The sequence below is a fragment of the Ornithorhynchus anatinus genome, chromosome 3 (assembly GCF_004115215.2).
Source record: "Ornithorhynchus anatinus isolate Pmale09 chromosome 3, mOrnAna1.pri.v4, whole genome shotgun sequence".
NCBI classification, from domain to species: Eukaryota; Metazoa; Chordata; class Mammalia; order Monotremata; family Ornithorhynchidae; genus Ornithorhynchus; species Ornithorhynchus anatinus.
This window is the reverse complement of record NC_041730.1, coordinates 46,644,472-46,656,647: the sequence shown is the minus strand read 5'-3', so window position 1 is coordinate 46,656,647 and position 12,176 is coordinate 46,644,472. Positions and strand designations below refer to the sequence as shown.

At 47.0% G+C, this 12,176-nt stretch overlaps 1 protein-coding gene across 3 annotated transcripts in view; it reads right to left on the bottom strand.

Moving 5' to 3' along the window:
* Positions 1 to 12,176, bottom strand: part of USP47 (ubiquitin specific peptidase 47) — an 80,236-nt gene that overhangs the window by 13,646 nt on the left and 54,414 nt on the right. For all 3 annotated transcript variants that reach the window (XM_029059159.2, XM_029059158.2, XM_039911474.1), the window contains exons 14-18: positions 11,954 to 12,009; positions 9,699 to 9,811; positions 4,937 to 5,041; positions 3,422 to 3,629; positions 2,629 to 2,744 (exon numbers count right to left, since the gene is read on the bottom strand). In XM_029059159.2, coding sequence (XP_028914992.1) covers positions 2,629 to 2,744; positions 3,422 to 3,629; positions 4,937 to 5,041; positions 9,699 to 9,811; positions 11,954 to 12,009 — 598 coding nt within the window. The remainder of the gene's footprint in view (positions 1 to 2,628; positions 2,745 to 3,421; positions 3,630 to 4,936; positions 5,042 to 9,698; positions 9,812 to 11,953; positions 12,010 to 12,176) is intronic.

Below are 12,176 nucleotides of genomic sequence, written 5' to 3'. Positions count from 1 at the left end.
TGAGCTCTCCAAGGCAGTGGGAGTAGATGAGAAAAGAAGGGGACCCAGAACTGACCCCCGAGGGACACCCACAGTTAGGGGGTGGGGAGGCAGAGGAGGAGCCGAGAAGACAATCGATAACGAGCGGCTGGAGAGAGGGGAGGAGAACCCGGAGAGGGCAGCGTCAGTGAAGCTGAGGTAGGATATGTTTCCAGAAGGGGGTAGAGATCATGCCTACCAATTCTACTATGTAGTACTTCCCCAAGTTCCTACTACAGTGTTCTGCACACAGTAAATTCAATAAATTCTATTGATTGATCCTCTAAATTCATCGCTTTGGAACACACACAGGCAAATAATAATAACAGTTTTGGTCACTATGCGCCTAGCCCTTTGCTAAGCGTCGGACAGGTGCAAGATAGATTGGACACAGTCCCTGTCCCACGCACTGTTCACCATCTAGACTGTAAGCTCGTTGTGGGCAGGGAACCTGTCTGCCAACTCTGTTGTGCTGTACTCTCCCAAGTGCTTGTACAGTGCTCTGCACATAGTGAGCGCTCAATAAATACCACCGATTAATAAATACCACCTTATCCCTATTTTTCAGATGGGGAACCTGAAGCCCAGAGAGGTTAAGTGAGTTCCCAAGGTGACTCAGTGACAGAGGTGGGTTTAGAACCCAGGGCTCCGGACTCCCGCTCGCTCCATAGCTTTATGGAACTAAGACTCAAAAAAAAAAAAAAAAACCAACAAAAAACCGGGTCCTAAAAGAAGTCAAGCTCTGATAAGCAGTAGAATGGTAATGAAAAATGACCAGAGGCCACAGAATCCAAAACATTTTTCTGCATGTCAGTAATGCAAATCCTGAGGTTTAGGAAAAAAAAATGCTTACGGTAAGAAAAATTACGTGACTATCTCTAAAGCGTCTTTGGAAAACTTAAGGTCAGCGCAGAGCTTTCACATAAAGTTAGTGAGAGGTCTGTGCCGTATGGAACTCTTGAAATACGTCTGGTGCAAAGATTTCCAGGAAAAGCCACAAACTGAAACTCCAGCTTTCCATGCAGTAATGGAATAATACTAAAATATGCTCGGTAGCATCTGTGGTTAGCTCATTTCTGTTAGACGGCTAAGCGAGAGCCAGAGCAGCACGGTTTTAAAAAAAACCCACCAAAACAAAAAACCCAAAACAGGCCTGGCAGAAAGCCAGCAAAGGAACAACAGGGAAGGCAAGATCAATGCTAATGTGACCCGGAGTGCCAAAGGGCGGGTATGCCCTCACATCCCAGGGGCCATCCATCCCACCTCTGGGCAGGAGGTGGGAGAAGGTGAGGAAGCACAACCTACAGGTAGACAGTTTTTACCCCTTCCGGCTCCTCCTTGTTGGCTGGTTGCCAGATCCGCTTTGCCCCGAGCCCTACGAGTGGAATAAGACTTCCCAGGGGGATGGAGGATTACTCTCTGTCGAGCCAGCAGCCCCAGTAAACGGGACTAGGGTGATCTAATTTGCCCTTTTCCATTTAAGCCCCTTCTACCCCCTTGTCCGTGGACAAGTCTTAGGTTCAGGATCTCAGAGATTTCTGTGGACCTAACGACAGGACCTTGGCTGCTGGAGGACATTCCTGCCCTCGCTTTCCCTCAGGTTTACGCTGATCGTCGGAGGCCCTGTGTGATTACTACCATAATTCTGAATTCTTGTGCTATGTAAAATTGTCCAGGCAGCTCCACCAATCTCACAGGACACGCGCTGAGTTTAATACATTTAAAGTACGGATGCCACCGGGGCAAAAAATCCTGTGCTCTATAGAAATCAGAGAGGGCTCTTATCCCAGACCGCAGCAGCCATGCTTGGTCCGCGAGGACTCACGAAGGGATGGTGAGGGGACACGCTGGCATGGCTACTTCCTCCGGGAAGGGGCACAAGGCTGGGGAGGAGCTGAAAGGGCAGCAGCAGAACTGCAGAGAGTGTTCGCTATCACTGCAAGAGAAGCAAAACAGCAGCGGATGGGTCATGCCACCCTCTAGCCCAAACACACTTCCCGGGGGATAAACAGAGAAGCTGCACTGCCTCGTGGTTAGAGCACGAGACCGGAAGTCAGAAGGACCTGAGTTCTAAACCCCACTTATCTGCTGTGTGACTTCTCTGGGCCTCAGGCTCCTCATCTATAAAAGGGGGATTAAGACTGTGGGACCAGGGCTGCGTTCAACCCCATTTGCTCGTAACCACTCCAGCGCCTAGTACGGTGCTTGGCGCAGAGTAAGCGCTTAACAGATACCATGATTCTTAATTTGAGACGGATGCTATATGGTTCAAGTCCTGGCTCTGCTCCTGGCCTGGTTAGTCACAAACTCTGGGCCTCAGTTTCCTCAGCTGAAAACCATGGCAAACAAGGCATGCCTTTTCCCACCACCCCAGAGTTGTGAGGTTAAAGTGAGCTAGCTGATCAAAGCATTAGACCAAACAAAAAAAATCACTCAAGATACTATTTACATTATAAATCATTACTACGGTAATGTTTTGCCAAGCACATGCAAGAAGTTGACATTCCTGCCCAAATACATGGAAATCCACATTCACATCAGACATTTCAATTACTGTTCTCTCCTAGTGAAGCTGGCAAAAGTTGTCAGTTAAGCCCTGTTAAGCCTTACCTTTGAGACAAGCTGTTTAAACTCGATTATCGTTTGATTCAAATAAGCTCGCACACTGATAGGGGCGGCAACGGATTCTGCCTTTAAGTCGACCACGTGAACTTTCACCATCACCTCTGTTCCAGTTTGAAAAGCAGAAAACAGAAAGCCTAAGTGCTAGTCAATAAATGATACCCCAAGATAAAGTCAAAGATTTTGAATAGAAGCTCTTAATGATGGGGTTTTTCTTTGAGTCAGGAAAACGGGGAATATAGAGTTTCGGTAATATGAAGTACTCTCTTCTACCCCCACATCAACTTGTCCGATTTTCCAAGGAAGGTAACAAATTTTTCGACGGGGTTCCTTTAACCTCAAGATCTCCCCCAGCAACAACAATCATTAAGCTATCTAACCATCAACTGTGGCTTTCTTTGCAATTTCCTGCTCACTACTTAAAAGGAAAAAACCAAACAACTGCTCACGCATTACAAATATGATAAAGAATCGGACAATAAACGAAAACTAAATGTGCACATTTCTCCCTCCCTCCACCTTCTTCTTCTGCCTGGGTTGGAGGGGGCTGCTCGGCGGCTGATGGCCACGTCATTCGGATCCCCTCTTCCCAGTGAACCGTCTACGTCTGCCGAAGGATGCGTCGCGGAGTGCGGTGTGTTTGTGTCACAGGATTTGAGATCTACTACGGCTCGCGCTATGGGCCTAAGACTAGAGCTGCAATCACCATCGGCGGCAATATCAGTTCTTTAGAGGATGTGATCCCACTACGTGCAAATGCCCAAAGAATGATCTGACTTACCCCCAGGTTTGTAAGACTGGAAAACCTGGTCAAATCTTCTCGTTTCCAGCAGCAGATCAAACATGTAGGTTGACTTAACTCCGCCTAATAGGAATCCCATCGGGGTGTCTTCCTCTCCTTCATAGGACCGCTCAAGATAATCGTGAAACTCATCGTACTTAACAAGACGGCAGCAATCCAGAGGAATGACGTCTTCCAATTCCATCACCTACGTTGAAAATAGTCAGTAAAATAAAGCAAATCTACCTCTACTCTCCATGAAAAAAGCCACTGCCATTTCAAACTTGTTCCGGTCTCGGCTGTGCCAGTCTGTCTATTCTACCTACTCGGACCAACGATCAAACAAATCAGATTTCCTCAAATTGGCCGTCCACACGTTTAACTGCAATCTTATTTTTCAAGTGGTGTAACTGGGACCCACTGTATCACAGGATCTTTTGGAAAGATTCCAAAAAGACAAAAGTGACTTCATTTTCTCTCCAGAAGTCAACACAAAGTTCTCGACGGAATCGGCACACGGAGAGGAGGATGCCGATACTTCCAAAATGCCTCTCCTTTTATCAACTCAATCCAATCAAAAACAGTTGCCACTAGGAACCTTCTGCTTCACTCTAGTCAGTGATGTTGGAGGGGGGATTCGTGGTCTATTAAACTCTCCAACGAGGTGGTTCTACACCAAGCTGGGTACAGAAAGCAGGCTACAGAGGAGAAACAAAGCCCTCTGCCTCTGAACATCTGCCCTTTGTTGGTAGTTCTCTTGTCTTTTTTAAGTTCAAATACTTGGATACGCTTCGTGCCGACAACGCTGAATAAGTCAGCAGAAATACTCCAGTCGCCTTTTACAGAAACTGAAACAGAGCCACTGTTTTACAAGAGGGTCTGTTCGGCGACTGGTCAGCCCAAATCTACAGGAAAAGGAACATCACTTTTACGGTCTGATTCAAACCACGAAGTCCCATCTCCCATTGAGGAGGAAATTACTGGTCAGGTAATCTCCCCCGCTTTGGAAAAAAGTTATTCACGCCTAAAACAAGCACCTGCTCTGCACCAGCTCTGTTAGAGGATTAAATAGCTAGCTAGTACGTGACTATGACCGAATCAGCCTACATGAGTCAAATTCAAGCCTGCGGGGCCACGAGAGTGCTGTCTTGCTGTGAGCAAGAACTGAGCCAGAATGTAGGATGTAGTTGGGTGCCGACCGATAAAGGGCAAAGTGGAAGGGGTAAAAGAAAAAGTTCATCCCAACTGCAGAAAGGTGAGGCACAGTTATTAATCTGAAGGCGTAATCAGGAGACTGGCTCTGAGTAGAGTGAGGGTGGCAATAAGTTATGAAGGAAGATCTGAAAGGAGTAGAATATATACATTTTACCATTTAAAGGGATTATGAAGCCAATCGAAGGCTACTGGCCTGTCAGTGATGTGCACTGCTAGAGTGGAAAAACCAATAGCGAATTCACAAATGCCACTTTTGAAAAGACTACCCGTCAGTCCTGCGAGAATGGGGGTCCAACTTACCTTATAGGCTATTTCTATTGCCTCCTTCAGGGTCTTATCCTTATGAACCTCTAATCTATTCTCCATCATGAGCTGTTTCACCGGATGCATGCAGAACAATTTGATCTGTAATACAAAAGCACGGTCAGTGGGAGGAAGAACGTAACCATGTTTGCAAGGATAGATTTGAGGTAGGAGAAAAATGGAAAGGTAGGAGAAAGAGTGGAAAGGAGGAAGACGGAGAAGGCCAACTGCTGTTTGTTTTATTTTAGCATCCTACACACACACATCCCAAAAAAAGCACAACCCCATCCCCCCCAAGCACAAGTGTGAGAACACCATTTTAAAAAGTCTGTCACATTTTATAGCAGGCTCAAGGTCTTTCTTAAGCAGTGCTGTTTGCAAAACACAGTTCTACCTCCTCTCAGATCATCTGAGCTATCCCAACTGGGGAAAAAGTGTCCACATGCCAACATCGGCAACATTAAACTTGATACACTGGATTTGAAGACAACAGTCGGAGGGGAACACCGAGGGTAGGGGAAAACCAAGTGAAGCTTCAGGGTTCTGAACACTAAATAGTGAAGGTGTGCTAAAGGCAACTCATTCCCGAAGAGTAGAATCCTTTACCAAAATAGGGGTTTCTCTCTTGGAAAATTCACGACGGAATTCCATCGGGAGCGGCAGAGTGATCCCGGTCCTGGCTCAGAGCAACGGATCACAGTGATCATGGTTGGCCACGCACCACTGGATCTCTCTGCGAGCCCTGTTCTCGCTGGGTGGGCCACCCCAGATTGCCTTCATAACCGGAGGGTGGGCAGAGAAAAATCATGGAAACCCGAGAGACGGGAGGTGTTGGAAAGGAAATCAAGCACTGGGAGGTGGGAGGAGGAAAGAAGAGACTGCAAGAGGGTAAAAGCATCTCTGGGCTTTGGGCAGGGCAAATTTCAATTTTTGCTGGAGATCCAATGGGATAGAACCAGAGAGCAACCCTAAGGAACTTCCTTGAGGAAGTGCTGAGCCAGTCAGACTAATTCCAGGACGCCTTCCTTTGTGGGAAGAAAGAAGAGTGGGAAAGATTTGTAGGGAAGAGATGAGTTATAACCTTTTATTAACCATCTCTGCGAGGGCAAGGTGGTTTAGTATCCGATTTCTTTTCTAATCGCTGCCTTGCTGGAGAAATGATTTACACTCGTGCACTCAAGACTGGTTTGTTATTGCTCACCTAGGAGTGTGTGGGTCTGTCAGGAAGATGAAAAGGGGTTCAAAACTGGCTGGAGAGACATGGCTACTTAGGAAAAGGGAAGGCAGGCTTAAAGAAAACTCTGGCTCAAAAGCAGCAGGGGCTGAACCCCAGATGTTCTACTTGCCTTTTAGAGGGTGCTTATGGGGACGGGTTGGTGACAAGAGTTGGGGGCACAGGGGGTGGACTGCTAAAGATTGCCCCAACCCGTCTTTCAACTGGGTGGGCGAGGGAGGTGTGCAGCGTGCACGTGTGTTTTTTCCCACACGGGCCCCAGTTACAGTCATGACTGCGGGCGGCATAGTGCCGATATCATGCTGTGGAGCCATAGCCCTGGAGATGGCCAAGTAAATCGTATTTATTAAGCGCTTACCTGCGCAGAGCACTGTACCGAGACGGCTCCCTTGGTAGCCACTACCGTCCTCCCACAGGGCCTATGCACTTCGTGGCACCCCGAGAGCACAGCCCCAACAGGGGTGTCGCCGAAATGCAGAGCTGGGGCTAGAATCTAGATCTCCAGATTCCACGGGACAAGAGTAGTGTTACGACGAGATGGGCCGGTAGTTAATAGGGATAAATAACTGATTCTCTAAAAATGTCCAGTGGAGAATTTGCTACTTAGCTCTTTTGCTGAACAGGTCTTTGGCAGTTCCCCTTATACACCAAGCAACATACCTCATTCTAAACTGCAAGCTCGTGGGCAGGGGACGTGTCTAATTCTTTTGTGTTGCACTCTCCCAAACGCTTAGTACGGTGCTCTGCACCTAGTAATCACTCATTAAATTGACTGATTCCAACTGAGCCGTTCCAAAACAGGAGTGAGATGACTCTTCATGCTTCTACCTTTCATATTCTCATTTTTAATGACAAAAAAATGTACTCCCCATGAAATCCAATTCCTTTTTAGCTCCTTCCATTCTCTTTCTTTCCCACTTTGTTCCTCGGTCGCCCTGTCAAACTTCAGTTGCACCCATTTTCCTACCCCTACCTGCCCTTCTCTTCCTCCCCATCTTCCTGTTAAAAAAAAACCTTCTCTGCTCTGCTCCTTTTCCAAACACCTCAAGCATTTGTGAACCTGTGGTTCTCTGTCTGCCATTGCATTTCAGATAAACTGGGCAGGGGGACCATTTCTCTTTTCTCCAAATGCTTTCATTTTTCTAAAGGTTGGAATTGGGTCGCATCCACTCATCACAAGGGGCATAAATGCTGAATGCATGGAAGACTTGAATTATTCTTCCCGATCAGGACTCCTCAGTTTCTCAGGGGTCACCTCAGTTTAGGAGCTGACACGATTCATTAGGGCCGTGGAAAGGGAGAGATCTTATTTCTTCCTCACTGGCTTGGAGATGCTAGCGGCACTCAAACTAAAACATTTCTGCTCACCAAGAAGTCTTACGTCCAAGACATAATTTCAATGAGGAGGTCTAGGGAGATATATGCACTGGTAATGTGGAGCACCATTTTTTTTTGTAATGGTGCTTGTTTGGCACTTACTATGTATCAAGCACCGTTCAAGTGCTGGGGCAGATACCTTAATCAGGCGGGATTTAGTCCCTCTTCCACATGGGGTTCCCAGTCTAGGGGGGAGAAATTTTGCTTTGGAGGAAACTGAGGCATAGAGAAGTGACTTGTCCAAGGTCACATAGCAGGCAAGTGGTGGAGCCACTGAATTAGAACTCAGGTCCCCGGATTCCCAGGCCCACGCTTAGTTCACTACCCCATGCTGTTCCTCCCTACACCAGGGTCAAAACTGACGGGGCCACCTTAGGAGTCAGGAGGCTTGGGTTCTAATCCTGCCTCCACTACTAGTTTGTTGTGTGACCATGGGCGAGTCGCTTGACTTTTCTAGCCCTTGGCTTCCTCATCTGTAGATGGGGGTTAGATGTTCATTCTCCCTCTCCGGTTAAGACTAGGAGCCAAATGAGGGCAGGGATTGTATTTATCCCAATATTTAGTAGGGTACTTGCTACATAGCGCAGCTTCACCCTAATCTCTCCCAAAGTTTGCTCCGATTCCCACATCAACCGGGATGCTGTTCTCCCAACCTTCTTCCCAATCTATGTCTGAAAAGAGAAACAAAACTCTGTGGGAACGGACAACAAAGACATGGAACTAAGAGAAACTGCGGCCAATACCCAGTTCTTCATGTCACTCCATGCCACCTCAATGGGTTGTGTCACGGGCAAACCCTCTCCAAATGACACTCTCCACTAAATCTAATACTGCTACAACGGCACTCTCGAGAGGGGTAGTTAAGCAGCCTCTGACAAACAAATGCAACATCTCACTGGGTGAACTATTCAGGACGACCCATTACCCGCCTCTCCCACTCCTGCTGGGCTATTGTTTCTGGAAAGAAAACCCATTTCATGCTCTCGATCTTCCACAAACTGTTACCCTGGCAGCCCTGTCCCTAACTACTCCTGAGATTTGGTTTCACAGAATACCATCCGTAAGACTATGTCCCAATACTCCCCATGACGAAAACTGGAGTTACTCGCAAATGGTGAGGTAATGCCAGTCTACTGCTTCCCACTTGCTACCTCTTCATGAAAGAGACAGGCTCCTGGAAAAAGGCCCTTTCAACAGGAAAAAATAGCCGACTTATAGGCTACACTAACTATGCTTACTTTTGCTTCCCAGTGTTCAGCAGCAGAAGTAACAATCTACAGAAGGGTAGTGCAGAATCTCGCTAGTTGAGCATCCACGAGCCTTCCCAGGCAACCCAAGGGGACACCATGGAAGCAGTGCATCCTAGAGAGCACGGGCTGGGGAATCAGAGTGGCCTATGTTCCAATCTCGACTCTGCCACTTGTTTGCTGAGTGACCTTGGGCAAGTCACTTCACTTCTCGGAGCCTCAGTTACCTCATCTGAAAAACGGGGATTAAGGCCGTGAGCCCCATATGGGACTTGGACCGTGTCTGACCCGATTAGCTTGTATCTATCCCAGCGCTTAGTACGGCGCCTGGCGCGGAGTCAGCCTTTAACAAATACCAAAAAAAAATTCTCTATGAGCTCAAGTGCTCATTTGTCTTCAGAGAACAAAGGTTTTCAAGTAAGGCAATCCAGTTTGTTACTCTCCCCTGAACCATACCCAGAACCTAATGACTCTTAGGTGATTATGATGTAGAGTGGCTTGTAACACAAAAGAATACAAAGTTACTACCAAATCCCCAGCTTTGTTATTTAATGTCCTGGGTGACTCAAACCACAACTGCTTTGATTTGATCATTCTGTACTGTGAAACCCCCAAGAAAAGAGTACAGGTAATGTATCCTTTATACCTTTTGTTCACTTACGCAAAAGAAAATTATTCATAGCGTTCTACTTCAAACTTTAATGACTTTAAGCTTTAAATCACATGTATAAATAGCACTTTTTGAACATCCTGAATAGGGCGTTTGTTCATCAACAGTAACTCCAGAGAATAAATCTTGCTAGTCCGTAAATCGTTGTCGATTTCTCCAATAGTGCCTGGACCTGTGGTATTCCTCAATTAACATTTAAAGAAACAGATTGGCAAGCAAAGGAAGTCTAACCTTACAAGTATTGCGCTCAATTTCCCGTTGCCTCTTTTCTTGCTCTTCCAACTCTTTCTCCTTCTGCACCAAATTCTTAATGTGCTCCGGATAATCATTCACTTCTAAAAACTCTATTGATTGAAGAAAAAGAAAGCCAGTCAGAGAGTAGCCATGGTCCCACCTTCAAAAGCAGCGTGGCCTATAAGGCAACGGCACGATCCCACGAGTCAGAAGGGCCCGGGTTCTAATCCTGAATCCCGCCACTCATCTACTGTGTGACCTTGGACGAGGCACTTGACTTCTCTAGGCCTCAGTTACCTCATCTGTAAAATGGGGATTAAGACGGTGAGCCCCGTGCGGGATAATGGATGGTGTCCGACCTGATTAACTTCTATCTACCCCAGAGGCTTAGCAGAGTGCCCGGCACAGGGTTAAGCCTTAACGAGCAGCTTCAGGTATTTGGGGACGGGTGACCCCGTGATCGTTTGCACTGGGCGAGGAGGCTAGGGGTGGACACCGAGCTTTACCCATCACGGCTCCCTCTCCAATGCTAATCAGCAGTAGCAGGTCGACAGGCTGCTTTACCACCCAGAGCTCAGCGGCCAGGCCCATGTGAAATAGAGGCTGTGGGCACCCACCTCAGAGCTTGGCAAAAACGTAGCTTAAGCCTTCTATAGCAAAGCCCCCTTCCCAACCAGAGTGACTTTTGGGTTCCACACAATTACAGACACGAATGTGGTGATGAGACTTAGCAGCTGCCTCTGGGGAATCAGAGGAAACAAAACTTCTTCCTCACCCACCCCTTCCAGCACCTGCTCTCCCTGCCTTTCTATCAGAACCTCTGGGTTCTTTTTCCTGCAAGCGAGGGCAATGCCTTGCAAGCCACCCTTTCTCCTCCCTCATCCCGCCATAGGTCACTCAAAACTGGCTCAACTCCTCCCTTTCTTTTTTTAAAAAAACTAATAATTAGAGAACCCTGCTGGCCAAAATGGATATGAGACTGAATGAATTGGACCCCCCGTGCACTTTCTTTCTGTACAGGTGGGAAAAGGCAAGAGTCTCTAGTTTTGAAGAGGAGAAAGGGAAGAGAAGTGGCCAAATTCCCGCACGGAAGCATTGGTGGAAGCCTGCAGGGCCACCTGAAGGTTGGCCAAGAAGGCAGCTGTGACCACGGGACAAGGGAGGCTTGGAGGACCTGAGTTATGGAAAAGCCAGGCAACTTGAGAGCCACCACGGGCGGGTCTTTGGAAAAGAGAATTCCAAGGAGCCCTGCCAGTTCCTCTGCAGAGATCCCAAAGCAAGGACCCAATGTGGTCTGCTGTCCAACCCTGGGTAGGACTCTCGAGGCTACCCCAAGTCTCAAGGCCTAAGGACCGAGCATACCCTTGACCCATGACAATGAGGGTTGAGGGGGACTCTCAGACTTCCAGTAGGTCCACGGCATTAACAAGATATGCAGTAATGCTGTCTTCCCCACGTGACTTCAAGAAACACACATCTGCAGCTCTCGGTGGAGCAGCGGGACACTCTGATTCATTAAGTTCTTTGTCTCTGTCCACCTAAGGACGCGCTCTAAGAGCCTCTGGAATCTGGGCAGTATGAAGAGGGCCCTTCTTGCCATGGGGCTCTCGGTACAGGGAAGCTTCCTGGTCCGGGCCCTAAACGAGGCCAACTCGCTCTGAAATTTTCTGGAAAAGGGTCTAATTAGAACAGTTCTCTTATTTGATCAGAGAGACCAGTGCACCAGGGCCACCTAAAGTGTTTTGCTTTTGGGTTTGTTTTTTTGGGGAGGTGGAGGGGGGACTGTTCAAATCTTAAATTCAGTTTTCTTGTCTTCTCATAAGAAATAAAAATAGTTGTAAAGACAAAGGCAACGAGTATTTGGGCACTGCTGGATGTGATTTAGCACCCTGTTCACCACAAGCAAGGAACACCTTGAATATGGCAGCAAATACTGCACTAGATTTTATTGAGTTTCCTTTATTACAATGCATTAATCCCATAAAACCTTACTGTTCAAGTCTAGTCATACAACTATGGGGGGGAATTACTCCACAAGACCTAATTTTTTAAATTAATATTCCTCATAGTTTAAAGAAGACTAGAATAGGCAGCAACTATTGCTTGGATTTCTTCCACTTAAACAACTCACCTAAAAACAAAAAGGAAAATAACACCCACAGACCAAGCCCCAACTCATCTCTTAGAAAGCAATTCACTTTTCAGGTAGCCTCTTAAACCCAAGGGTTTATAAAATATATAAATGCACTTACTTGCATTTCTTGCTGGGTCTTTCAGTCTATATATAAGCATATATGCGTTTGTGGAGCTGGTAGGAAGAAATACAAAGAGATTATAATGTTAGGGTCCCACTTCATAAAAACACCACCTCCCAGTTCTCAGACTCACATGCTATTTTAAAAGCAGAGACCCATCTCTCTCTGCCATTTTAGTCCCGAGTAGCTCACAATTCTGGGAGCCGCCCAGCCAGGCAGC